The sequence below is a fragment of the Salvia hispanica genome, chromosome 3, assembly GCF_023119035.1.
Source record: "Salvia hispanica cultivar TCC Black 2014 chromosome 3, UniMelb_Shisp_WGS_1.0, whole genome shotgun sequence".
Lineage (NCBI taxonomy): Eukaryota > Viridiplantae > Streptophyta > Magnoliopsida > Lamiales > Lamiaceae > Salvia > Salvia hispanica.
Window position 1 is genome coordinate 1,346,466 of NC_062967.1, and position 27,975 is coordinate 1,374,440.

General features: G+C 38.4%; 5 protein-coding genes across 7 annotated transcripts; 3 read left to right on the forward strand and 2 right to left on the reverse strand.

Annotated features, from left to right (window-relative positions):
- The first annotated feature begins 2,931 nt into the window (after positions 1 to 2,931).
- LOC125215371 (homeobox protein knotted-1-like 3) lies at positions 2,932 to 6,336 on the forward strand. The gene is made up of 6 exons (XM_048116771.1): positions 2,932 to 3,722; positions 3,872 to 3,992; positions 4,680 to 4,864; positions 4,949 to 5,080; positions 5,754 to 5,896; positions 5,994 to 6,336. The coding sequence occupies exons 1-6, from the start codon at positions 3,168 to 3,170 to the stop codon at positions 5,998 to 6,000; spliced, it is 1,143 nt and encodes a 380-aa protein (XP_047972728.1). The 5' UTR covers positions 2,932 to 3,167; the 3' UTR covers positions 6,001 to 6,336.
- A 1,091-nt stretch (positions 6,337 to 7,427) lies between these two features.
- LOC125212786 (hydroxyproline O-arabinosyltransferase 1-like) lies at positions 7,428 to 10,273 on the forward strand. The gene is made up of 8 exons (XM_048113045.1): positions 7,428 to 7,979; positions 8,667 to 8,734; positions 8,809 to 9,010; positions 9,090 to 9,187; positions 9,356 to 9,425; positions 9,705 to 9,776; positions 9,855 to 9,965; positions 10,055 to 10,273. Exons 1-8 carry the CDS (start codon positions 7,581 to 7,583, stop codon positions 10,112 to 10,114), a joined length of 1,080 nt encoding a protein of 359 aa, XP_047969002.1. The 5' UTR covers positions 7,428 to 7,580; the 3' UTR covers positions 10,115 to 10,273.
- LOC125212784 lies at positions 10,130 to 18,690 on the reverse strand. 3 transcript variants are annotated; one of them, XM_048113043.1, is made up of 16 exons: positions 18,350 to 18,690; positions 17,230 to 17,869; positions 17,057 to 17,145; positions 16,825 to 16,923; positions 15,980 to 16,571; positions 14,832 to 15,881; positions 14,616 to 14,673; positions 12,412 to 14,177; positions 12,036 to 12,153; positions 11,829 to 11,940; positions 11,404 to 11,553; positions 11,156 to 11,335; positions 10,951 to 11,064; positions 10,680 to 10,862; positions 10,551 to 10,595; positions 10,130 to 10,473 (listed from the first exon to the last, which is right to left on the reverse strand). In XM_048113043.1, exons 1-16 carry the CDS (start codon positions 18,461 to 18,463, stop codon positions 10,339 to 10,341), a joined length of 5,445 nt encoding a protein of 1,814 aa, XP_047969000.1. In that variant the 5' UTR covers positions 18,464 to 18,690; the 3' UTR covers positions 10,130 to 10,338. The 3 variants fall into 3 exon arrangements, with proteins under 3 accessions (XP_047969000.1, XP_047968999.1, XP_047969001.1); XM_048113042.1 differs by having other exon boundaries at positions 12,412 to 14,204; XM_048113044.1 differs by lacking the exon at positions 18,350 to 18,690 and having other exon boundaries at positions 12,412 to 14,204; positions 16,825 to 16,916; positions 17,230 to 17,369.
- Positions 18,691 to 20,699: 2,009 nt separating this feature from the next.
- On the reverse strand, positions 20,700 to 22,354 carry LOC125211870 (40S ribosomal protein S11-like). Its single transcript, XM_048111816.1, has 6 exons — positions 22,252 to 22,354; positions 22,118 to 22,158; positions 21,795 to 21,895; positions 21,180 to 21,324; positions 21,007 to 21,096; positions 20,700 to 20,924 (listed from the first exon to the last, which is right to left on the reverse strand). Exons 1-6 carry the CDS (start codon positions 22,261 to 22,263, stop codon positions 20,834 to 20,836), a joined length of 480 nt encoding a protein of 159 aa, XP_047967773.1. The 5' UTR covers positions 22,264 to 22,354; the 3' UTR covers positions 20,700 to 20,833.
- Positions 22,355 to 24,652: 2,298 nt separating this feature from the next.
- On the forward strand, positions 24,653 to 27,971 carry LOC125209108. The gene is made up of 9 exons (XM_048108717.1): positions 24,653 to 24,987; positions 25,071 to 25,228; positions 26,009 to 26,190; positions 26,271 to 26,555; positions 26,621 to 26,679; positions 26,761 to 26,797; positions 26,893 to 26,964; positions 27,053 to 27,377; positions 27,453 to 27,971. Exons 1-9 carry the CDS (start codon positions 24,882 to 24,884, stop codon positions 27,828 to 27,830), a joined length of 1,602 nt encoding a protein of 533 aa, XP_047964674.1. The 5' UTR covers positions 24,653 to 24,881; the 3' UTR covers positions 27,831 to 27,971.
- The last annotated feature ends 4 nt before the right edge of the window (positions 27,972 to 27,975 follow it).

Consider the following 27,975-nt stretch of genomic DNA (forward strand, 5'->3'; position numbering starts at 1 on the left):
TAACTTTTTAAGGGTCGATTGTTACAAACACATGCGAGATACTATTTCGTTGATACAATGACGTTTCTGCTTACATGATTTCATCATGGCACGATGAAGAGACAAAGTTGCAACTGTTGGTATGGTTGATAAATATGAAAGCAAACCTTATCTCTTGGAGCCACTATGGTCCTATTTCAATAGTATAGATGAGGCAAGTAAATGAAGATATGGAGTAGTGGGGGTACCCACCTCTTGAGGTTGTTTAGGCTCTTTTTCGTTTTGTTTTTCCAAATTGGCATTTAAGTTCCAAAATCATAGGGGGGGACCATTCTCATCCCATTGCGACCACGGCAGCTTGTATTTGTTCCTTTTAGCTTTCCTTTTGTGCAGGGACCACTTCTCCTCTTCAATCTCTCCATCGATCCATCTACGTCGTCGTTTTCTCCCTCTCTCTCTATCCCATCTTTCATCCTCTACTCTTCAAGTGGTCGGTGGTCCCCCTCCCCCCATCTTTCCATGGTAGATGCACTATCATACATCGGTTGTATTCATGCTCATGCCTTGGAATTTTTGTTACCTTTTGAAATCACCATTAGTGAGAATATACCTAATTAATATCCACTTCGCACAAGACAAGGAACCTAATGTTTATGTCAATATCTTGGCTCTCCTAATTGATATCCACTTCGCACAAGACAAGGAGCCTAATGTTTATATCAATATCATGGTGGAGCCAAGATATTGATGATGGAGTGTTCAAGAAGAAAAATTCGGGCTTTGCCACTGTTAATAGTTGTGGGATATTTTGCATTAGTGTCAGTTAAAAGTAATTGCGGCGTTGATGGTGTGTAACACTGAGAGAGGAATAATTAGAGGATGGGTAAGGGAAATTAGAGATACATATGGTGGTTGTCGATAGAAATAATATCAGAGTTAAAAGAGTCGGCATCGAACAAGATATGGTGATGTCATCGGCAATAAGCTGTGAGAGAGAGGTAATGAGATAGATTGGCGCTAGAAATACAATGACGAATGCACAAATATAACATCAGACGAAGAGTGAAGTAGAATTCAAAGTTTCGAACCAATTCTAATTCACAAAAAGGAAAAAAACACAACTAAAAAAGGAAAAATTATGATGAATATAAAAAATATTCCATACACTTCACTTATAGTGATACATTTTTCTCTGAGATGTTATAGTCAAAATAATACTCCTGCATTTCTAAAAATGAAAATATTTGATTTTTTTTTCACACTTTGTTACCTCTGCACATGCTTAAAAAAATATTTTGCTTTAATAGTGAAATTATCAAAGTTTATTTCTTTTAAAAAGTTGTTGGGCCTCACCACTCCTACTAGCTCGGTAAGATGAATTAAAAGTAAATTAAAGTAAAAAAGTGGTAATAGAGTGAAACAAAAATAAAAAAAAGATGTGATTAGATAAAAAAAATGTGGGGATGCATGGCGGTGGTACAAACTACAAAACCCTTTTTACCTTATACGTGGACCACACATGGACCACGATCCAACACATGATCCACGCGGCGAGTTGCGATTGGCTTGGGTGAAACGCGTGCTTTTGCTGGTCCCTGTTGGTTGTGGTCCACGCTAGCATCGTCTCGACACGTCGGCAATTAGGTGGCGTCGCTGTCATCCTAATTACTCTCGCCGCCTTCCCTTCCCTTCCACCTTTCTTCTGTCAACTGTACTCTCTCTGCGCACACATACAAAACCTGCTCATTTCCCTCCTAACTGTATTTGTTTAGATTGTTGAAAAATTCATTATCAAAAATTCAAAATCAATAGTCTAGCTGTCAATTTAATTTATTTTGCTGACATGATTCGAGTTCTAGTGTGGTATAAATAGGCTGAGTTCATAATAGTTATGTTAGTAAATTCAATCAATAGATAAACAAGCATTAGCTAAATCAATTGCAAATAATTTGATTGTCCAACTTTACACGTTCTAATTGCAAAATCGATTAATTTCTTTAAGATTATCTAACTTAATCGAATAATTCACATGGTCTTTACATATGAAAACATTTATATATAAATGAGAATAAGGATATTTTCGTCAATTCACATTATATCTACCAAAACTAATTTGTGTATCAAACAACATGACTATCTTGACACTATCTTACTTTCGGCCTGAAAACACAATCTCTATCTAGTTTTCTTGCACTATACTCTCATGCCAATCAAACACACCCTAAAGAAAAAAGACCCTTGTTTTGTGCTCGTTTACCTAATCAACAGAGCAACTACCATATAACCGTGCGAAGACATGGGGTTTAGAAAATCAAGTCGAAAATAAATGTTTTCCAAAAAAAATGATAATGAGTCATGATATTAAAAATGAATAAAATGAGTATCTATTACTCCCTTCATCTGAAATGTTGTTCAGCTTTCCATTTTAGTCTGTCCATGAAAAATTATTCATTTTGCTTTTTTACTATCTTTAGTAAATGGATCTATTTTCCATTAACTCTTTATACTCAAAACTAATAAATGTGGGATCCTCATTCCACTAACCTTTTCAACTCACTTTTTTTTCATATTTTTTAAAACTCGAGTCAAACTTGAGTAATACTACCTCCGTCCCTGAAAATTTGATACAATTTACTATTTCGGTCCGTCCCTGAAAATTTGATACACTTCACTTTTACCATTTTTGGTAGTGACCTCATATTCAACTAACTCATTCCCCTCTTCACATTTTTATTATAAAAGTAAACTTGGAAAATATTTCATGGACCTTTTCAACTCACTTTTCTTCATATTTTTAAAATTCATGTGCTGAGTCAAACTTGAATAATATTTCGAGGGTGAGTAATTGTCGTTAGGAGACTAGTACTATAACTTGTTGAGGTCAATAAGATATTTATACTACTCCATGATTAACTATTGTACTTGACTACTTGACATCGAAATACTCTAGCAATCAACCAACTACCTTTTCTTTTTACATATTTTTTCAAATCCGTGCAAGGCAAATGATGCAATTTTTTTGTATTTTCTTCTTCTAGAAAAACACTACAAAACAACTCCACCTTTCTCTCTCTCTACACTCTCTCTCTCTTACTTTAGTCATAGAGCGCGGGCTGTTTCCATCATCCTTCACGTTCATTCATCTCCTCCGTCAAATCAAATCAACAATTCCCCCAATTTAACCGCAGATGGACCATTTGTCGCAGGAGATGGCTCTCCACCATTTCGGCGACAATCATCTACCGGACAATTCCGCAATTCCGGCGACGGAGCAGCACCACCACCGCCCCCCGAGCTGGCTCAACAGCGCGATTCTCCGCCCGCCGAATCACTTCTCCGACGGAAATTTCCTCAATCTGCAGACGAACTCTGGATCGTCCTCCCCCGCCGCGAACAGCCAGTGGCTGTCGCGATCGATTCTGCAGCGGAACGTCAGCGAGGTCTCCGGCGATTCGATTATCGCGGCGGCGATTTCTCACGAATCGGCGGATTTTAATCAGAATAATAGCAACGGCGGAGGAGGCGTTGAAGGAGCGGTGAATTGGCGTTGCAAGGCGGAGATATTGGCGCACCCGCTGTACGAGCAGCTGCTGTCGGCGCATGTGGCGTGCCTGCGCATTGCGACGCCGGTGGATCAGCTGCCGAGGATCGACGCGCAGCTGGCGCAGTCGCAGCAGGTGGTGGAGAAGTACTCCGCCGTCGGCCATGCCGCTGCGGATGATAAGGAGCTCGATCAGTTTATGGTATGGTTTGTTTAATTTCAAAATTGGGAGGGTTAATCAGCCGATCGCGGCAAAAGCCCCAATTTCGAGCTCAGAAATTAGGATTATCGTTTGATCTAGCGGAAATCAACATGATCTTTGTTTTGAATTTGATTTTTGTGTGTGTACAGACGCATTATGTGGTGTTGCTGTGTTCGTTCAAAGAGCAACTGCAGCAGCATGTGCGTGTTCATGCGATGGAGGCGGTTATGGCGTGTTGGGAGATCGAGCAGTCCTTGCAAAGCTTAACTGGTAATTAATCTTAATTTAATTATTATACTTATATTTAGAGATAATTGTACGTAGATTCTTAAAAATTTGGCTAAATTTTAGTTTTGTTTATACCAATTTTGAAAATTTGCTTTTAAATTATTGAAAACTTCATATGTTCTTATTTTGCAACTAATCAAAAATTGAATTTGGGGTTTACTTTTTGTAAATCAGTTTCGACGTTTGCTTATAAATATCGAACTATTGATTTGTTTTGATTTTCCAATCAATCAAGATTCTCGAGCTGACATAGTAGCTTAATGAGTTATTTACGAGTCACGTCGTATACATGGAAACACGGATGTTCGTATTGTGTTAAATTAAATAATTTCATTTTTTGTAGTACTTCAGTTCATCTTCTTCTTCATTTTTAACTTCCTCCATTTCCTCTTATTCTTTCTTAATCTAAACCCTAATTTAACATACTATGAAATTATTTAATCTAGCATGACATATCATCGTTTTGATGCATATAATGTGATGTCGTTCTCGTTGACACTTACAACACCATTTAAGCAAGTATCATGTCGCCCTCAGAATTTTGGTTGGTTGCAAAATAAGAATAAATCAATAATTTAGTAGTAGTATATTTTAAAATTGATGTGCAAAATCAGAATTGAACATTAGCCTTAAATTTAATTAATTAACAAGATGAACAAATGCATGCAGGAGTTTCACCGGGAGAAGGGACGGGGGCGACAATGTCCGATGACGATGATGAGCCTGTAGATAGTGATGTAAACCTGTTTGAAGATGGGAATGACAGCATGGGGTTTGGGCCTTTGATCCCAACAGAATCAGAAAGATCACTCATGGAGCGTGTGCGCCAGGAGCTTAAGCATGAACTCAAAAATGTACCATATCTTCATATATACATCTTGATTCTATTATCATTATCATAAAAAAAAAATTCAAATTAATATTGGCTTGTGCAATAGGGCTACAAGGACAAGATTGTGGACATTAGGGAGGAAATTCTACGGAAGAGACGCGCCGGAAAGCTCCCTGGTGATACAACCTCGGTGTTGAAAGCATGGTGGCAGTCGCATTCTAAATGGCCATATCCCACTGTAAGTTTATTATCTACTTCCTCCATGCGCAGTTACATGTCTTACATTTGTGGGACGTGGTCTCACTTTTATATAGTATGTACAATAGTCTATGATGAAAATGTGAGTAGAATGAATTAGAGAAAATTGTCATATAAATTACTCCGTGTGGCCAATATCATAACTTTATCATGTGAAATAAACCATAATTTTACTATAGTTTGCAATTGTCCCATGATAATAAATTTTTTTTGAGAAATTGATGGTTGCATGGATTTTTGACTTGGACAAAACGCCGTTTTTTTTCACAACTTAATTGCCTAGGTAGACTTGAAACGACACCCTTTCCATCATTTTAATCAAGTTGAGTTTTTTCCGCTTAATTTGCTTAATTGAAGTCTGAATGTAGCGCTTTTTCACAACTTGTGTTCACTACTCGGTTCAAAACTTACCACTATGTGGAAGTCGATTAGGGTTGGCAACCCCCAAATTGCAATTTTATAATTCGCAAACTTGGGCATTCGCGATTCATAGTAAGCTTATGGTTCAATTCACGGAGTTTGAAAGTTGCATGATTGGCCAAAAGTTAATGAAAATTTTCCCAATGAATTAATGGAATGTCCGATCTATTTACCATCTATACACATGATTATGTTGCTCCCCTATTGATATATACTCCATGATGATTTGTTAGGAAGAGGATAAGGCAAGATTGGTGCAAGAAACAGGCCTGCAGCTGAAGCAAATAAACAACTGGTTCATCAATCAAAGGAAGAGGAATTGGCACAGCAATGCTGCTTCTTCTTCTTCCACTGCCTTGAAAAGCAAGCGCAAAAGGTACTAACATTATTAGGGTTTTCAAAGATTTTCCCACTAATTAATTTTAACCTTGTAAAATTGAGGTTTAATTTTCAGACATATATTAATTTTGTAGGGTTTAAACACGAGCTGGGGAAATGGTGTGGAGATGCATGTCTCAAAGATGAAGACCATGTTTTAGTACAAGTTCATTTGGAAATGAAAGCTTGGTATACACACAGTTTTGAATATGCCTTTTTAATTATCTTTATGAATACTACTATAATCTACACATGATTTTATACATCTCAATGCATGGGAGATGTTTGTAAAGTTGTAGCAATGCAATTTAGTTGTCGTTTTCTCTTGTATGGAATCAGCATCTCTACTGTAAAATACAATAGATTATTAATTTAAATGGATATATACATATAATGTGTGTGGACTGTGATCGACCGACACCTCCACTCTTCGTTTTCTTTTGAATTATTATTTTTATAAAGAAAAGGTTCCAACAATCAAGGGAAAAGGTAAGTTGATTTGAATGAAAAAGACTACGTTTGGTTATAAATTTTTTTTTACTGGCAACTTGATTAGGCAATTATCAAATTCAAAATCGAAATAATGAAAAATGCATGCGATATTCAAAGATGTTGTGTCCCACGCAATTACCTCTCCCTTTTTATTTTTCTCATTTAGTTTTTTCCATTTTTCATTTTTTTATTTTTATGAAAAATATTTTCTCACTTGTAGGCTATAGTATGCAGAATTGGGCTTGTAGCAAAGCCTTGACCAATTGGGCTTTATTTTTCAGATGAGAGCCCAATATTCTGGTATGATATGATTCTTGGGCAGATCAATATTCACTCAATCATTTTGAGTTAGCACAAAATTGTATGATTAGAAACCGAACTACTTGACTAAAAAGCCTAATTAGATATAAAGGTTGTCTAATTTTGACTGAACACGGACTTTAAGAAATATAATTAAAAGTGAGTTGAAAAAGTTAGTGGAATGTAGATCATACTTTTATATATTAGTTTTACAATGTGAGTATGAATAAGTTAGTGAAAATATGAGGGTCCAGTACCAAAAATGGTAAAAAGTGAAATGAGACAAATTTTGTGGGACAGAGGGAAATGAAAAAGAAGGACAATCTTTGTGGGACGGAGGGAGTATAAGGTTGCCGGTCAGGGGCTCCGCAGGTCCCGAACTGTAAACACTGAGGCACCATTTACTGTTCCAAGACATGCGAGACCATAAACGGACCGTTGGTTCTCGTTCAAAACCGACTATATTTTAGCTGTTTTTTCTATATTTATGATCTTTTTATGTTTCATACCAAAATCGGTAATTAATTACCCATTTCCAATTCGAAAATATTAGAGCCAGAATTAAACCCGAGATGATAATCCTGTTCAATTTCGATCCGGATCACCTACAACTTTTCCTACAACATCCCCTACTCCACCCCACATAGAATAGAATCTTGATTTATTCAAAAACTTAAAAGTTGAATGAAATTAGGCAACTAGAAACCCTATTCACAACTTATTAGCTCAATAATTCACAAAGAAAAAAACAAACATGCAAAGACATGGCAATAAAGAAAGAATCAAAATTTCAACTTAAACCAAATTAGTCAACTCAAAAATCAGTTAATTAGAGCTGAAAAAAAATCGATTAATGCTGCCTAACAATTCACCAAATCCATCACCGAGAAATGGGCGGTAGGAATCTGTTCTTCGCCGCAGTGATCAGCTTCTCCGCCGCGCTGATCACCTACAACATCATCATCTCCGCCAATGCCTCGCTCAAGCAGGGATTCCCGGGCGAATCGTCGGCGAAATCGTCGGTCGATCCGATCATCAGAATGCCGACCGACGCCGCCAGGAAGGGGCGGCGGCGGAGGCTGTTCCACACCGCCGTCACCGCCTCCGACTCCGTCTACAACACGTGGCAGTGCAGGGTAATGTACTACTGGTTCAAGCAGCAGAAGCTGCGGAACCCTAGCTCCGACATGGGGGGATTCACCAGAGTACTGCATTCCGGCAAGCCCGATCGATTCATGGATGAGATTCCCACATTTGTCGCTCAGCCCCTTCCCGATGGAGTGGACCAGGTTTTCTGTCTTCTAGTTTTGTGTATAAGCCCTAGAATTTGGGGGTTTTATTCAATTGGGTGACTTTTGATTGAAGCCGTTGAATTTGGGGGTTTTCATTCCTCTAGTTTTGTTCTTATTTGTGAGTATAAACCCTTGAATTTAGGGGTTGTTTACTCAATTGAGTGACTTTTCTTTATTCTAGTTTTGTTATTGTTTTTGTGAATTTGTTTTTTACTCAATTAGGTGACTTCTGATTGAAGCATTGAATTTGGGAGTTTCTCTTTCATCTAGTCTTGTTCTTATTTTTGTGTATAAGCCTTGATTTTGGGTTTTTTTTTACTCAAATTGAGTGACTTTTGATTGAAGCCCTTGAATTTGTGGGGTTTTCATTCTTCCAGATTTGTTCTTATAGTTTCTGTTGTTATTCTAGATTTGGAGGTTTTTTACTCAATTAGGTGACTTTTGATTGAAGCCCTTGAATCATGAGATTTCTTTCTAGTTTTGTTCTTATTTTTTGTGTATATTCTTTTATGTTTTACTCAATTGGGTGACTTTGATTGAAGCAAGTAGCTCAGCATTCTTTAAGATTTTTTTCATTTTATATAGTTATGGGATATCTTGATTCAAAAACAAGAATCTTCAGCCCATGCTCTTATTCCTAGGTTTTGCTTCTTCAAAAATTGACTCCTATTAATATAATGGCAGGGGTACATTGTCCTAAACAGACCTTGGGCATTTGTGCAGTGGCTCCAACAAGCAAACATTGAAGAAGAGTATGAAATGAAACCACTTGCTTTTTCTTTCTTTTAAGGCTAGCTACTTAATGGAGTAAGTTTACATCGTGCAGCTACATATTTATGTCGGAGCCGGACCACCTTCTGGTCAAGCCAATCCCGAACTTGTCCAGAGACGGCCTTGCAGCCGCCTTCCCTTTCTTCTACATTGAGCCTAAGAAATTCGAGAAGATCCTGCGCAAGTTCTTCCCGGAGGATAGAGGACCAATTACTAACATCGACCCGATTGGGAATTCCCCAGTCATTTTGCGGAAGGTATCTTAAGCTTTCTGCCCTATTTCTTGCACTTCTACAAGGTTGGAAAGTTGTGTTTACCGAGTAAATTGTGTGTTAGGATGCTCTGAAAAGGATAGCCCCGACTTGGATGAATGTGTCGTTGGCCATGAAGAAAGACCCGGAAGCAGATAAAGCTTTTGGATGGGTACTTGAGATGTAAGCTTCTTTCCAGCTAACTGAGATTAACAGCACAGCACGAGGCGAGGCCTCGTCTCTCCCATCGCCCCGCACCTCAGATTTTTACCTCTCTGCCCAATGTGCACCTAACAACACTGATTAATTAACATTTTGATGTCTAACTAAGTTGTTTACTTGTGAATGTAGGTATGCGTATGCCGTTGCGTCTGCTCTTCATGATGTTGGTAACATATTGCACAAGGACTTCATGATTCAGGTGGGCTAGTTTTCCTGTCATTTCTTCTCAATTTCTTTGAAAATTATGTCTTCTATAGTTTAGATAGTAAATTAATTTGTGAGGCATGTGGTATGTTGTTGCTTTCTTATGATCTTCATCTCCTTTTCTTCTTGAAACACATATTTTAAACAAATCTAACCTCATATTAGAGAGTAAACAAAAATGAAAAAACAAAACTATTAGTTATAGTCTTATATAGATAGAGGTAGTACTAATTAATGACCTATAAAGTTGACTATCTTGATTAATTCTCTACAGCCTCCTTGGGACACGGTGATCGGGAAGTCTTACATAATCCATTACACATACGGATGCGATTACGATTTACAGGTATATGATACATCTTCTTAGGCCAGCATTAGATCCTTTGTTGCATATTGGTTCTCAATCTACTTCAATCCTTCTCAGGGTAAGATGACACCCGGAAAGTTCGGAGAGTGGAGATTCGACAAGAGATCATACAACGACTGGCCTCCCAGAAACCTTTCCCTACCACCACCCGGTGTCCCAGAAAGTGTGGTATAACCTCTATGATATATCAATATATGTGTGCAATTTTGTGTGAAATATGCATATGTGAACACAAGTTTGGGTATAATTCATGGCAGGTGACATTAGTGAAGATGGTGAATGAAGCCACTGCAAATATTCCAAATTGGGGTTCCTAAAGACTGAAGTCATCATCAGATAACAAACATGTATATCTTCTGTTTTAATATATCAACACACATCAACTTTTTTCAACTGGGAATTATGCTCCTGCGGCTTGTAAATCGTTGATGAGGAATAATATGTTTCAATCCAAAAAAAGTTGGATAATTTGCTAACATATATGTACGCTACAGTTTGCACATTCATTTACTTACACAAAAATGATGAAGCAGATTTTGTCTCAGTTGAGATAACGCCTGCAGTTCTTGGAATTACAGTAGCAAGGAATTTTTTCACCTTCGTCTTCGTGGTTGAAATGGTAGTCGTAGGTTATCTCCTCTCCGGGATATATGTCCCTTTCGGCAAAAAACACAACCTGTTTGCCACACATGAGGTTTTGTTAAACAGGGGAACAACATCGAATCAAGACTTCATAGTGCAGGCAGACATTACCTTCTTTTCTGTCCTCACAGATATTACTTTGGCAACGCAGTTTGGCTGCTCAAGCAACATCGACAAAGTCAGAATTAATATTTCTGAATATTACTATCTAATACAAAATATTCATGATGTGATAATTACCTCACATGAGTGGTTCACAAACCGAGCAATACCACCCTTGCGAGTAGCATCGATAATGTGCTCTTTATCTATCTTGAAGAAATAACATGCACTCTTATGCTGCAGCTTCTTTCCTGAATGATATTCACTCTCCCTTCTGTCTGCCACGCGCAGCCCCACTATTTCGCCTACGTACTCCACAACCTAGGGAGAAAACAACTCAGATTGAACTTTTAAGATCTTCAACATCAAATTCCAAACTAAGAGACAGTGAGACACTGCTAGGTCAGACCATAGCTCCACAAGAGATGAACTGTGACGTGTAGAGACCCAAAGCATGTATGCCTGATTTATACACCACCAACTGTTTCCAACTTTTTGATTGCTTATACCGAGTGTAAGCCTTCTGCAAACAGAGAAGTATAACATCATAGATTATGAACTGATAAAAGTAGTATAAGACGAGTATCTGGTTTACCAGTACCAAAGAAACTCACCCGACAGTCTGATTCAACATTGCAAGTTAACAGCATTGGAGGCCCTTTTCTCTGTGGTTTCTGTCGATTTATGTGCTGCCATGCATTGAGTTGCTCTTGAGGAACATGGCAGCCACCACTTCGATTTGTGTCACGAGAACGATTGTGAAAAAATCCTTCTCGTTTACGACCCTTGTAAACCTATCACATAAATCACTAAATCTTAAAAAAATCCTGATGTCTGAAAAGTAATTTCATGAGCCGGATACCTCAGTTCGAGCACAGCTGAACCTCTCTCCAGTTTGAAGGCTTTCACTGTCACTATCAGGTATTATCACATGAGATGTCGCATAAGGCATGCATCTCTGATGAAAGCTAACATTCTTATTGTCAACAGCTTCACCCTCATCTCGAAGCCCCTAATCAGAACCACATATTTACACTTGAGGCTGTTACAACTTGTAAGTACTAAATTAAGTTTCCATCAGTTATAAACAGTTATATGATTTGATGCCTGGTAATTAGAACACATTTCAAGCTACTGCTACGTAAAGCATTATCTCTTTATGCTAATTTCTACTGAAAACCAGACTATTTTACATCTCAAGGGTTTTGCAAGTGCTTTCCACAAGTTCAAATACCATGGTTTCGATACACAAGATGTTAAGAAGATACAATTGAGTACAGTATGTACCTTAAGTAAAAACCTATTGCACTGTAGTAATTGACTGTGTTCATCTTTGTTTGATCCCCCGCAAACACAACCAAACATGTCTGAGTTTTCAGGTAGGTGTTTCTCTGAGCATCTATATCATTCCACAGTTAGAGGTTACTAAGGGTATTGCGGTATCAGCACGTTGAAAAATAAGGGCATGGTTTAAGAATGCTCTAGAGTTCCCACCTCAGTGCATTGTTCGTTTCACTTGTTTGAGCTCTACCATCCACAGCATTTTTCATCACCACTCCACAACATCTGCTAGTTGTTTCCACCACTTCGTTTAAAACGCTGGAACTATTTCCTGGCAGAAAATCATTGAAAACATTACTGTATCGTAAAATATGAAGCTATGTAATAAAAATATCAAGTAATCATCCATAATATGAAACTCAGGACTAGAAAGAACTAATTGCAAGTTCTATTTTGGTAGAATCATAAATTTGTCCCTGCCAACATTGTCAACAAAGAACATTTTTGGAACTTCACTATGGATTGGCCCACAAACTTCGCAACTAAAATTCCTGATGCACAGAAATATTTAAAATCTCAGAACTAGTACCCTTGGATAAGAGTTCATGAAGGCTTCGCTTACGACCTTCCTTGAACTTTGTTTTCAGCTTATCCTCGGTTTTGCTGTCGGCAGTACTATGTTTGATGCCTTTCTGCAAAGCATATGATGACTGATAATCGCTTCCATCAGTATCAGAGCAGGATGCTGTGTCTAATTCATCACTCCAGTCACTAGATTCCAGTTCAATAGAATGTGAACTGTGAGATCCAGACTTATTCACTTGACTCTTCTGTACTTTCTTGCCCAAAACTGTTTCATTTACATGTCTAACCCTCATCTTCTTTTCTTTTACAGATGTGGATTTCAGTTTCTTATAGTTGTCAGCTTTTCTGCTGCTTTTATCTACAAGAGACGCGGCAGTCTTGAGAACCACTCTCAAGGAAACAATTTTAGTTGGCTTTGATGGATTTCCATTAGATATAATTCCGTACTTCCCACAAACTGTTGGCTTGACAATCCGTTTCTCATAGCTGAATTTACTGTGAGAATTACAGCCACCTAATGATGTCCATTTTCCAGTCAATGCAGCACCACTGCAAAAATTTTCTCGAGTTTCTATGGGTCTGGAAGAATCATCATTTAGTCTTAACCTTTCCTTTCTCAACACTTCAGAAGCTCTTAAAGTATCATTAACCACCAAACTTTTACATGTGTTCCATTGCTGCTGATGCTCATGTTGATGAACTTCCTTGAAGTCTTTTCCACAGGAGATCCATGTGGCAGCTGGAAAAGCAGAATTTCTCTGCTTGTCACTTTGCTCAACATACTCTGCACAACTGCTAGGACTTTGTTGTTGATCACCTTTATGTGGTATCTGCATGTCTGAGAATGAATTAGCATTCTGTCCAACTTCCTCAGAGCATTTTGGGGTTTTGTTATCAATGGAGGAGTTTCCAGAGACATCCAGCTTCTTCCATTTAACTGTTTTCCTCTTCTTTTTAGGAGCTAACTCAAAATTCTGTAAACAATCACTGTCTTCATGAAAGGTGTAACTTCTCTTGATCTTGTATGATGGCATTTTTAATTGCAATGAATTTTGGACTCTGATCTCTTCAACTAGACTAAGAGATTCCTTCCTAGGAACTAGTTTGAATGGTTTGCTCTTGATCGAGTTGATCTTGGACACTGATTCACAGAATTCAGGACCGGATTCTGAATCAAGTGCATCATCAGATGAACAGCTTCTGAAATTTCCAGATCCGTTATCCAGAACTAGATTATCAGCAAACCTGATATTCCTAACTTCAGTAGTAGGAGACTCTTTCTTGTTAACCTCACTGGATGACTGGGTCATATCAGGAGCAGAACATCCAGAAGAGATATTAGTTATTTCATGCTCCTTCACGGGAACCACAATCGGAGTAAATTCAGCAAGTGACTTAGAAACATCAGCAGCAGGGCATCCCAAAGAACTGTGCGAAACAACTTCCCGTTCTTTACCAGTCAAACTGCAATTCCCTGTTCCTTTTTTGGGCACGTCTCTCCACTGAAAATAACAAGATTCAGCACTCTTCGTGTTTGGTACCACAGAACTTTTAGCTTTATCAAAAGATTTAGTTGTCTCCAGAAAACTAAAGTTTGTCTTCAACTTCGAGTGAAGTGAGCTTGTTGTAGCTAATCCAATTCTATCTCCTTTTGCCATATTACCAGCATTCAAGTCATACTGCCCAGCCAAATAATTTTCTTGGTTAGTAGAGCTGCACTTTTCAGGTACAGAGGCATATGGTAAACCTTGTGAGGAGTGCTCTTTCTTGCTGCGAGTAAAGTTGCATTCAGATCCCCTGGTTCGAATTTTATTATGATGAGAAAGTAAAGCAAATCAGAAGAGAGAAACGAAATATAGGAACATGTGGTTTGAAAATAGTAGCATCTCCCTTTAGAATATACTTTTATAAGTATAGTTTCCAAGTCCATTGTTATTGAGCCATCACTTCAGCCCCACACCCCAGCTAGTAATCCATTTGACTAAAACTTATTGAAGTACTTTAAATGTACACTGAACTGTATAATGCGATGTCATGCAAATGCTTTTCCCATTCAATAAGAAAGAAGACATCATACTGATCAGATCATGAGAAGAGAAAGTCAAGATTATAAGGAGTATGCATTTTATAGGTAGATCTAAGAAAATACGAAGTTTCATGGTACATTAATATAAGCAGGAAAAAGGGAAGGTCAGCAGTTACAATTACCTTAAATAAAGCTGCTCCATGTGAGGAAGTACAGAATTTTCGGCATACTGAGATCTTCCTGGTGGAATAATAAGATATATGGGATTATTCAAATTTAAATAGCCATAAAATGCCATACATGCTTAATATGGTAGAAGTCAGGGAGCAACATATACAAGTACATCTTAAGAACTTAAAAAAATGCCGCAATATGCGCTTGAGATACGATATGTTTACCTTTTGTACAAAATCTCTCACAATTATATCCCATCCAATAGCCAGGCAACCTTGACTTGTCTCCCCTTTCTGGAAATTTTATTATACTCAAAGAATCACATAATTGCGCAGAATGCTGTGATGTTGATGGAGCAATTGTCACAGGAGACAGTACACAAGGATTTTTTGCGATCTCATGTTCTTGGACACCTCTTTCAGGTGGGCCATTGTCTCTGCCAGATAAATCAAACATGTTCCACGCACCAGGCATTTCCACACTCTTGTACTGCAAACCTTTTCTTATTAGACTATTGTTTTCTTTTGGCAATGTTGGAACTGCATTGTGGACAAACACTGAATTTGTGGCGGTGGGCCCAAGAGGCATCTCTTCAGAAACCATTGGATTTTGGATAGGTTTGAGATTATTATAACTGAAGTGGGTAATATCAGAAAGCGAAGAGATCTTCAAGTAATTGCTTGAGAATTCTCTACCATATGATTTATCAGTAGGCGTGGTAGATACATGGTGGGAATCAAGGTTTTTCCCCAGAAAAGCTGTGGAGTTCTCTCCCAGAACTAAGTTAAAACTTCTTGCCTTTCCCTTAAGTTCCCCTGAGACTTCAGTATGTGATTTGGCTGCACCAACCAAGCCATCCAAAGCATATTCCACTACTTTGTCTTCATTCATTTTGCTTGGGCCATTTGACACATCCATACCCAATTCCTTGATGGTACTAGCCGGCAAACTACATGGAAAATAAATTTTGTCTCTTTCATTAGCATTGGATACATAATGATTATTCTCACGGGCATGCCTGCAACTGCTATTCTCGTAAATGTTCCTGAATTGACACTTTGTCTCGGGGTTGTTTGTTTGCAACTTAGAACTTAAGTTGGTTGTTGTTTGCAAGCTAATATTTGATGAATCTTTCCAGCAATTGGCAGTTGCAGCATAGCCTCCTCTCACACCATGTGCATGCTCCAAATGAGTTGGCCTCCTTCTTCCGGCAGGACTAAAATTAATATTTGCAAACTGGTGAGTCGGTCCACTACCTTGCCATTTATTGGCTTCTGCATTACATTGAGTTAGAAGCAAATTATACATACAGTTTTGGGATGGGAAAAGTATATATATGTGATAGTAAGAATGCAAAATTACAGCAACATACTTGTCTGAAGAAGCTTATCCTGGCAAAACACATTTGAAGCCTCCTCATGTATGCCACGTAGATTAGACCCGATAGCAAGTTGATGTTTCATATTCAATGTCAGGCTTTTCTGTGACGGCTGCCCAAGTCTCAATTCAATACTAGAGGAAACTCCTGGTTTCTCAACAATTAAACTGTTTTCTGAACCATCACTGAAGCCACTGCATGATGTTTTTAAATTAAGCGAGGGCACAACAGGCTGAGAAGCTTTCTCTGAATGTACAGAAGTTGAGTTTAGCAGTCCATGCAAATGTTGCGTTTGGTGAGAATTGCTCATGAAGTTTTTGAAAAAAGAATTTCCGCTATCTCTTGACGGTCTATCTGTTCCACGGTGTAGATATTCATCAACAATGTTCCGGAAACTATGATTATCCTTCGAATTTATGACACTGCGACTTTTCTGCTCATAGCTTGCTGAAGCTCTACAAGGGTCTACTTGATTCGACGTGATGGAACTGTTTGACAAGCTGGAAATAGGATGATCTGTCAAACCCGACGCCACTGAAATTCCTTCAGGCCAATCCCATCCTCTGGGCCCTTCCAATACTCTAATCTAATAAACAAACAACAATATTTTGGCCTCAGCATTCTTCAAATTCTAGGCATAAATTCTATTAAATACTATAGTATGTTAAAAACAACAGAATAACAAATAAATTGTACAGCAATATTTCAGATAAAAGAGATCAATGAGCCTGAAGACAGCTGCATCTGTCACGCCGATGCATATATTCAAGTCTCTCTACAGTACACACTTCCCCCTCACACACCCTGCCCCGCAGATGATCCAGTAAAAACGAACATACCCTGATTTTGGATGAGAAGACCTTCCACCAGTGAGCTATAGTCTCCCCATTATCCATAAAAACTGCATTCCCAGGGTCAGCATCACAAGAACCTGAATGCTGATGCATGATCTCACTTTCAGATACTTTTCCACATGAACAAATATTTAGACATTTACTAACATAATCAAGGATCACAGGATGCACATCATAAGCAAAATGGCAGGAACATTGTAAAAGAAGATATTATTACCTCTAAGAACTTGGAGATTGACATGCACAGACCATGGCATGTGCAAACAACTCCAAGAAGTCCAGTATCACTGAGAAGTAAGCTTCCACCTATTGAAATCAATAAAGGGGTTAGACTACGTCAAAATGGAATGAAACCACAATATATTCAGTCAAAGAGTGTCAGAAACTTACTGATGCCACAACATGAAACACGAAAAAAACTGTTGGAAGGATTGTACGGGGAGCAAACAGATGCATTGTTGTCTACCAGAAATTTCGGGGAAGCTGTTATGAGGGGATACTTCTCTAGTATCTTACTGCTAGTGTTACTCCCAGTCGGGGGGTATAAACAATTTACTTTGCCTTTCTCATGAGAGTTCTGGCATGCTACCGTCTGTGATTTTCGAACATCCAAGCTTGCAGCCTGAAGTATCTCATAATTGTTTCTACAGTTTGCATCAGCATTAGACGAAGTAGAAGGTTGACAAAACGACCCCGAAGTCAAATTTGGCAAGTCCAATCTGTGTGGCCATGAGAAACCAGGCAAGACCGAAACTCTGCTTCCCCTGGAAAATCCGTTGGCAGTCCCACCACTTGGAGGATGTGGATTGGAGACCGGTAACGTATTTGGATCCAATAAATTCTGCTGATCACAGGGCACATGAGCCGTTGGACCTGAGATCAGAGATAAGAATGAAGCTCCAAGATCAGCATGCCCCAAGTTTTCGACACCATGCATGTTAGATGGCATGTGATCCCGGGTCACTCCACCAGTTAACGGCATTGATTCTTGCAGCAATTGCATATAAAGACGACAATCTGCATCAGAGAGCTATTGGAGAGGTAAAGTTAGGGGGAGATATTTGATAGAGTATTCAGAATCACATAAGCACTAAATTTCTCTATTTATCACAAACTACATTCATAGCCAGGGTTCCAAATTGTTTTTATTAGGTTCAATAAATAGCCATACTAGCTACAAGACAAGAAATCCACCCAAGTTCAACTAAACTATTTATAGAATGCTAAATATCCAAATTGAAGACAAAAAAAAGTCTGTAGAAACTCCAGATGAACTCCATTTGTCATTATTTGCAACACATCGAAACGAACTCACACAAAAAAGGGGCAAATTATGCAGAAAATTACAACTGTACGGAACTCCATTGAACCAAAATTAGGTCACATGCAAACACCGCAAGCTGCAACGTGCACAATTCCAACCAGAAACCGCCATCTGCTGCCACAAATTCACACTACATGCAAGCAAAATCGAGCAAAGTAGAAGCTGATAAAAGCAAAATTAACAGACCTGAGCACGAGAATCGAGCAATGAGGAGGGCGGAGGAGGAAGCTCGGACTGTCGCCACAGCTGTCTCCGCCACGTGTCCTCCATTCCAGGCGGCGAATGCAGGCTCCTCTCCATCAGCGCCGCAGAATCGTGGACGGAAGTAGCAACACGAGAGCGAAACTAAACCCTTCCAACTCCGTGAGCTGAGAGAGATGGATACAGAGATATACACATGACACTAGCTCGGAACTGAAGCAGAGAGAGAGAGAGTGTGTGATGATGGGATAGTCTGATAGATAGTGAAGAAATGAATGTGCAATGGATAGGCGTTGGACGACGGCGCGTGGGGTGCACTGCGCGATCGTGACCGTTGGATGAGAAGTGAGGCCAATGGTTCGAGTGGTAATCATTTTGAAGGACAAAAGTGACAGGACCGCGGGACCCACTAGTCTGCCACCGGTGCAGTGCGCAGCACTTAATTGGGCCTTCTTCTCGCTCGGCCCAAATTCACGATGGTAGAATCTAGTGTTACATTCTTGTACTGTTTCTGTTGTGTTAAATTAGATCTCTTTAATTCTAATAACACTTTAAAAATAGATACTCTAGGAGTAATAAATAGAGAGAAAATTATAGTGAAATATAAATATTTGATTTTTAATAAAAAATAAATAATGATTCATTTAACTTGTGATGATTTTAAATGAAATATGAAACAATTAGCTTTAATTGGAAAAATAGTACTCCTACTTAGGGAAGAAGAATATAAGGGAAAAGGGACTAAAGGATAAAGGGGACGGCAACACAAGTTGGACGTGGAGAAGGGAGGGACGTAACAATGCTAGACGGGAAGAAACGACAACGTTACAAATGGGAGGAGGCGAAGATACAAGATGTGTAAGAGGTAAGAGATGAAAAACGATAGTGGAGGCCATTAGTAGTAGATACATGGAAAAGTGTGCACTTACATAATAAGTGCATAATAAGTCATTATCCTTTTCGGTTTAAGTTTACCAGTTGTTGGATATTAGAGCATCTCCAATAGCGGCTAGCCGATTCGCGTCGCTAGCCGGTCGGCTAGCCGAACCATTGGAACCGGCCAACGGCATTTCGGCTAGCCGATTTGCAGGCGCTAACCGATCCCGCTGGCCGCTATTGTAGGCTCAATTTCGGCTAATCGGTTGCATTTTTTTTAATGTATTTTTAATGCATTTTTTTATTGCATTTTTAATGTAATTTTTTATGATTTTTTTTAATTATGTAATTTTTTTTAGGATGGATTTTTTTTAATTTATACTAAAATTATTGCATTTTTGTTGCATTTTTTAATGTATTTTTTAATTGTTCTATTAATCCATCTTTTCTATACTGAATTTAATTATTAAGGTTACTGTACAATTAGTTCATCTTTTTAAAATTTTCCTTACATTATAAATGTATTGCATAAAGTACATTTTTATCGATGTAAAAAGTCCGAAAATCGCTAGTTATGAGTCATTCATTATTTGGACATGAGTTAGACTATCCAGTTTGGTCATAGTTTGGTCATAAGCTGAAAATAAGAGCATCCACTATAGGGGCGGCGCGGCGGCCGCCACGATCGCGGATGGCTATTGTGGTGGACGCGTCCGCCCCGGAGGCGGACGGCTTTTGTGGAGCGGAAGGGCTTTCGCCCAGAAAGCGCCGAGGACGAGCCGGACGAGCGAGAATCGCGGCGGCCGTCGCGGCTATCTATTGCACGGCGAAACCGCCACGGAAGTCGCCGATTTTAATTTTTTTTTTAAATTTCGAATTTATAATTGTTTACTTTTGCCTATTTTTATAAATATCCCACCAATTTTCACTCCACACCCATTTTTGGCTAATAAAAGTGTCCACTATTATTGCGGAATTTGTTTTTTTTTGTGACCGTGGACAAATAAAAAGTGGCTATGGACAAAAAAAAGAGAAGTGTCCAGGAGAAAATTTCCTCCTATCGTGGATGCTCTAAGTACTGTCAGCTTCCCATAATGTACATTGAAATATAGAGTAATATTTCCCCAAAGTATAGTATATTTCCCCAATTAGTTTGTGGATTGAATTTACAAGTAGAAGGAATAAAGAAACTTTTCGGTCGCCAACATTCCTTTTGACATTTTAGTTAAACTTGCTTTCTCCGACAATATATAAGAAGATAAAACTCATACTATCAGAACTGGGTAAATATATATACAATAAACTATTTCTAGCGGTAAATATATAAACAAAAAACTCACATTTTACCAATTAATCAATTCTCAGACGTTAATTAATATAGATTTAAATTATAAGAACGATAAAAAATAAATACGAAATCAGGTAACAATCTCAAGATCAATCGGAAAACACACAAAAATGAAAGTAGATAAACAGCAGTACTAGATATCAAAGCGAGGTCAATGATAATATTCCAACAGAAACAATATTACTTCAAAATTCATCCATAAAAAAAAAAGTTTAAATAAAACGACAAACGTCTTATCGCCTAACTCACATAGCTGTAAAAGCCTTCTTCCCAAGTCCAGAAGAACCTGCTGGAATCACCTTAAGAACATTAAACCTCACGGTTTTGGAAAGTGGCCTGCAAGAAAACACAGAAGCTTGTTAATTCCATATTCTGGATATCTAAGTAACATAAAAAACTGAAAATTTGTGGTACTAGCCTGCATTGACCAATGGTGACATGGTCGCCTTCCTTCACACGGAAGCATGGAGAGATATGTGCTGGGATGTTTGAGTGCCTCTTCTCGTACCTAAGTCCAACCCAAGTAAAGCACTCAGATTAACAAACATAAACCAGAACAATGGAAGCATCTTACAAAAGCAAATAGCATACCTCTGGTACTTCTTCACCCAGTGCAGGTAGTTACGTCTAACGATGATTGTTCTCATCATCTTTGCACTGTGGCAAGTTCCAGCAAGGATGCGTCCTCTGATGGAAACATTACCAGTGAAGGGGCACTTCTTATCAATGTATGTTCCTGAACAAATATGAGTTGATTTCAGTATAAATAGCAACGGTAACAAAATGGAGAAAATACAAGTCTTCGATTAATAGGGTAAGAAACCAACATAATCAGATAAATAACACCACAGTATTCAGTACAAGTAAAAATGAAACAGATTGATAGTCTTTCACATTTCACAGGAAACAAAAGAAATAAACACAAAGTAACACAAGCACTTGAAAGAAAGATTGCAATATTCTCATTAAATACCGAATCAAAAGCTCCATAACATAGATATCCAGCACCTCTCACTCTCTAAATATACCAACAGTTAAAAACAAATCAATTAAGATTTCCTACACATTAAAAATTATCAAAATAACAATACAAAATCAATCACAAAAATAAATTAAAAAACCAAATGGATTAACAAGGGAAACATATATCAGAGGTATAAGAACAAAAGGTAGTGTTCCAGTACAAAAGTAAACCAGAAAAACAACCTTCAGATGCCTCTCGTGGTGTTTTGAATCCGAGTCCAATGCTCTTGAAGTAACGGTTCCCTCCCTTTCCAGGGGCCTTACCCTTCCCTGTCTTCTTCGAGCTACAATCAAACAATTACGAAATCAAACACAACGCATCTCATAACTCACTACAAGTAAAATAATACGAATCACTAGTCCATAGAATAATGATACTCTGCTCTACAAATCATAACAAAAACAACAAATGCAGAAACAAGAGGATATCGCATTCAGCTTCAAACCAAGCACCGTATACACACACAATTTAACAAATCTAACACTACAGAAACAAAAAAACTCACCAGAGAAACACCTTAGGCTGCTTCAAAAAGGCCTTCTCGGTCTGCAAATCGATTCAAATCACAATCGAATCAGTCACAAACAGCAAAGAGAAATAAAAAGCGGTAGCAGGCGAGCTATGGATACAAGGATTTACCTGTTCCGCCATGGCTGCGAGCTATCAGAGTGTGTGTTTGTGTGGAGGAGGGCGGCAGCAGCAATAAACCCTAATCCGGAGCAGACGATAGTGAAGATGCGAAGCGATTTGGATATTTAAACATTTTACGTCATACCTGGATCCCTAGTTGGGCCCTTTTTTAGTTTGGCCCATAAACAGAGCCCAATCAAATTTGAGTTTATTTTATTTTATTCTGAATATTTTATTTCATGGGCCAAAATGTTTATAAATTAACAGAAAGGCCCAATTGGGTTTAATTTAGTACTATGAAACATTTAACAACCCATTGAGTCATAATTTCATACCACTAATTTGAACAATTGCAATTGCTAAGTGTTGAATATTCTTACAAACCATCAAGGAAAAATCTGTCATCTAAAACCTAAAAGGGCTTGTTCGCTTCTTCCTATTTGGAAAAATAAGATATGAATGTTGACTTAATTAAAATAGGCTGGTCCCATCAAGCAGAAAATAGTTGTGGGCGTTTCGTGATTCATATTTGGCTGACAACACGCAAGCAAAGTCCATGGCGTCTGACGAATATGTCCCTATCATTTCTCTGTAATTTCATCCGGTATCCCTACTGTTGAATTTAAGTGGTAAACCGAAAATGAAACATTCGAATCACCCAAGATGTTGTCCTTGTCGGAGTATGGCCCCTCCACTTGGCAACCGGATCTGAAACTGTACCAAAAACTTATTTAGATCTAAGAAAATAGATTTGACGAACGTTGGAAGGGGTATACATTAGACACAATGGTACTGATCAACTTTTGAATGCGTTGACGGTTTGGAAGCGCCGAAAATATGTTGATCTTCGCCACCGGGTCTTCAACAGCTTCCAAGAAATGCAATGCAGTGAGAGAAAGTAACCCAAATGCAAAACTCAAATATGCAGACGCATGTGTTAATGGGGGGAAACCCAAAAATTTGATGGACACTTTGGTAGCATCCACACCAATTCTTGTGCACTGTATCGGACAAGTTTTCCAATATCAAGTGGGCAGCATGATTCATCTCTTCCAAAAGTCAAACTGACAGTGTGGGCTGGAGTGGAAATCAAAGGCCATGCAGATTCATCTACGGAACACCGAACCATCTTTTTTGCCATGATTTGACCCCATTTGTGGTCATTTAATGAACACCGAACGTGTCCTAAGTGATTTATTGCAATTTGTACTTGTTTTATGAGACTAATTTTTTCAATGAATATTTGATGCTTATTTATTGAGATGACACTTTGGTGTGGGGATGGATTAAAGCATAACTCCAATTCGTCTTCATGAGTTGAGAATCGAAAAAATTGACTTCCACGTGACTACCAATTTCACTGAAAATAAAGTCTCTTGATAATTTTGAATGGTAGTAAATTTAAAGTTTAATTCTTATAGTTTGAAAGTTATAAGATTGATAAAACATTAATCAAAAGGTATGCTTTAAATCAGTATTGATTTGTAAAACATTGTGAAGTCAGACTCAGGTCACTATTTTGTTCCATGTAAAGAGCATGAATTCAAATTTTCGACTACCATTACTCCATCTATATATGCTTGTTGCTTATATTTTATCTTAAAAGTCAAATAATAAGTAAATAAATATGAGGTGAATACAACTCATGTGATCCAAATTGCAAAGTGACGAAGTCGTGTGACAGATGTATACTATGATTGATGATTTAGGTGTTTAATTAATCAGTCAGTATCAAATTGATACATTTAAATAATCGAAACAGGGGAAAAGCTACACGTTGCTGTTACAAACTCCAATTGCTTTTGTTCTTTTATTTACTTTTAATTATTCCCATCATATGATATTACAGTTATTTAATCTAATTCAAAGATGAAAGGATGACAACAATTTAAAATACCCATCATCAAACGAAATTAAATACAAAAATAGAAGCCATAATTCCAATCATGGTAAATACATCCTACTATTTGTTTTTCTTTTTTATTTCCAATTGATATAATCAAATACTACTACTACAAAATCATGGCAATTACCAATAAAGTATGATTATTTTATTGTATTACCGACAACTAAAAAGGCGACTGACTAAGATATTTATCAGTGAGATAATGCGCATTTAATTAGAGCTTTTCGCAATGATTCAAATTCAAATCTTGTGAACAATAAATCTTGATTGATGCCCTGTTCCTTCATGAATTCACCTTTCTAAATCCTTTATTCCACTCAGCTAATTTAAAAATTCAATCTTTAATCAGATATTCACTGAATTCAATGAAATCGAAAGTGGGTTTTGTCAAAAGTAGAGTTATTATTAGCCCATAGAGTGAAGTAATTTTCAACCAGTTCATTAAAACCGGTTGATTAATAGGTAAAGTGGCGTTATTAAATGCCGTAATTAGTTAAAGAAGCTGTAGAATTTCGTTGAGTGGCGGCAATGAAGGCAGAAACCGCAAACCGGCATTTTTATTCGAAAAATGTATACTATAAAATCAAAATGTAAGGAAGAAAAATGTGGAATCGCCACATGTCACTTATTTAACACACAGGCACACTAGTAAAGTTACAAACTTGCTGCATTTTATTGAAGTTTGCTGCATTTCATTTTCAAATTTGAAGTGGTAAAGAAAAAGGGAAGAAGGATGGCGGCGTGCTTGAGATCTCTGCTTCTTTTCTCATGCCTTGCAGCAGCATTTGTTGCATTGGCATTTGGGGAAGAAGCCCTTTTCCCAACTCTGCAGACTTCAGGTTAATCAATCCCACCATTTTGCTTTCTCATATGTTTTTTCTTGTGTTAAAAATCGAATCTTGAATTTGTGTTTGTTGTGCAGCGGTGGTTGGGAGAGAGAGAGGGAGATTTCTGGCAGGTGATGAACAAGTGAACACAACTCTGATTTTGGCTGAGAAGAGGACTCAGAGGAAAGACCCTCTTGATGATTTTCGCAAATACACAGGAGGCTGGAATATCAGTAATCGCCATTACTGGGGTGTAAGCTCATTTTCTTTACACTTTTTGTTGTTGGACAATCTGATTGTAGGGTGTTTTTTTATGAGAGTTTGTTCAAGAATATGTGTCCCATGTTAATAGCTAATGAGCTATAGTGCAAGAATTTTACTATTACAGTTGTTTTCTTTCTTGGCAATGTTTTAGTTCATATTGTTATGAGTTAGTTCAAGAATGTGTTTACCAAATCTCATTTGAGTTTGTGGTTGGCCACTTTAGGATTAGTTTTCTTTCTTGGGAGTGTTTGATTTCTTATTGTTATGAGTTAGTTCAAGAATTTGTGTTCCAAATCTCATTTCTTCATGTTGTTGGACAATTTGGGTTTAGTATTCTTGCTTGGAGATGCTTGGTTTCATATTGTTATAGGTTAGTTCAAGAATTTGTGTTCCAAATACATTTCACAATGTTATTGGCCAATTTGGGTTTAGTTTTCTTTCATGGGGAAATTTGATTTGATATTGTTACAAGTTGATTCAAGAATTTGTGTTCAAAATCTCATTCATTATGTTGTTAGCCAATTTTGGTTTAGTTTCTTTCTTGGGAGTGTTTGATTTCACATTGTATCATGAGTTACTTCAATAGTTTGTGGTCCAAATCTCACTTCTTTATGTTCTTGGCCAATTTGGGTTTAGTTTTCTTGAGTTTGTTCAAGCATTTTATGCTATTTTGTGTATCTGTATTGTATCTGTATGATAAAAATGTGTTTGTATGAAAAACAAGAGAGTCTCAACTTAACCATTTGAATAACTTGATGTTGGATTACAGTCTGTGGCTTACACTGCTGTTCCCTTCTTCATTGTTGGCGCAATCTGGTTTGTCGTCTTCGGGGTATGCTTGATCATCACATGCCTCTACTTCTGCTGCTGCCGAAAGGCGCCTTATGGCTATTCTCGAGTCGCCTATGCCCTCTCTCTCATTCTCCTCACCTTCTTCACCATTTCTGCAATGTAATATACCTCTCTTTGTCTCTCCATTTGTTGTCACACATTGTGAAGGTGAAATTAGTGTCTAATGTTACCTTCTCCAGCATTGGATGCATCATCTTGTACACTGGCCAAGGGAAATTCCACTCCAGCACTATCAACACTTTGGAATACGTCGTCTATCAGGCCGACACCACATCCGAGAGTCTTAAAAATGTCTCGGGATATCTGGCTGCCGCCAAGCAAATCAACGTGGATCAAGTGAGTCTGCCGCCTAATGTCATAGGCGACATCGACAGCATCCAAACCAAGATAAACTCATCGGCCAGCACCCTCTCGACTAAAACCGAGGACAATTCACAGAAGATCAAGGATCTCATTCAATCTGTGTAAGTTAGAACTAGTTTCAAATTTGAATAGCTATAGAGAGTGTGAATGCTTTGTTTTCTTGCAGGAGATTGGCTCTCATCATACTCTCCGCAGTTATGCTTCTTCTTACGTTTCTTGGATTCGGTACTTTCTTGAACTTATTAGCACTCGCGTATTTTTTCACATTGTCGTCTCTGATCTTACTCTGGGATTGTTTCGTTTCAGTGTTTTCAATCTTCGGAATGCAGGTTCTTGTTTACATGTGAGTTTGAATAGCTTTTTTCTTCAAACATATTCGTTCTTGCTTCCCTCGTAGTGTAGCTCTATATACGCCTAATGTTTCGTTTGTCGTTGCAGATTAGTGGTCACGGGATGGATTCTTGTGACCGGGACGTTCATACTATGCGGGATCTTTCTTCTTCTGCACAAGTACGTATAAACTATCCGATTCTCCCATCCACAACGAGCCGAGCCAACTAATTTGCACTGCATCGTCTCACTTGGTTCCTAATTTCAGCGTGACAGGGGATACGTGCGTAGCAATGAACGAGTGGGTCCAGAACCCGACTGCTCATACAGCTCTCGACGACATCCTTCCTTGCGTGGACAACGCTACCGCCCAAGAGACCTTGACCAAGAGCAAGGAAGTATCATCACAGCTCGTCACGTTGATGAACACGGTCATCTCCAACATCTCCAACGCCAACAACGTCCCCAGCTTCCTCCCGCTCTACTTCAACCAATCAGGCCCTCCCGTGCCAAACGTGTGCAATCCGTTCAATCCCGACCTCACCAGCCGTGCTTGTGCACCCGGTGAGACCAACCTCAGCAATGCCACTGAGGTATAACCAAAACTCTGTTTTAGCCTTATTTTGGGATCAATAGATTAAAAGATTGAAACTTTACCAACAATGCAGGTGTTAGGTGGCTATGTCTGCCAAACATCGTCGAACGGGATCTGCACGACACAGGGCCGTCTGACGCCGGCCATGTACACGCAGATGGCTGCTAGTGTGAATGTGAGCTATGGCTTGTTTAAGTATGGTCCTTTCTTGGCTACTGTTCAAGACTGTAGTTTTGTGAGGGATACGTTCTCGGCCATAGAGGCCGATCACTGTCCCGGGTTGCGTAGGTATAGCAAGTGGATCTATGTCGGGCTCGTGATGGTTGCCCTCGCAGTCATGCTGTCTCTGCTGTTTTGGGTCATATACGGACGGGAGAGGCGCCACCGTGTTTATACGAAGGCGCACACGCCTCCGGGAGCACCGGGTTTCGATGAAGACAAGCATGCTTAGGTTTTGAGGAGCAATGCATTGGTGCTTCAATTGATGATTTTGGCTTCATTTGTAGCATAACTTGTGATGTACTATTATTGTATGTGGTGTTTGCATTGTTGTCTTAGGTGTAGATATATATCTTTATTACTAGTTTTTTTTTTTG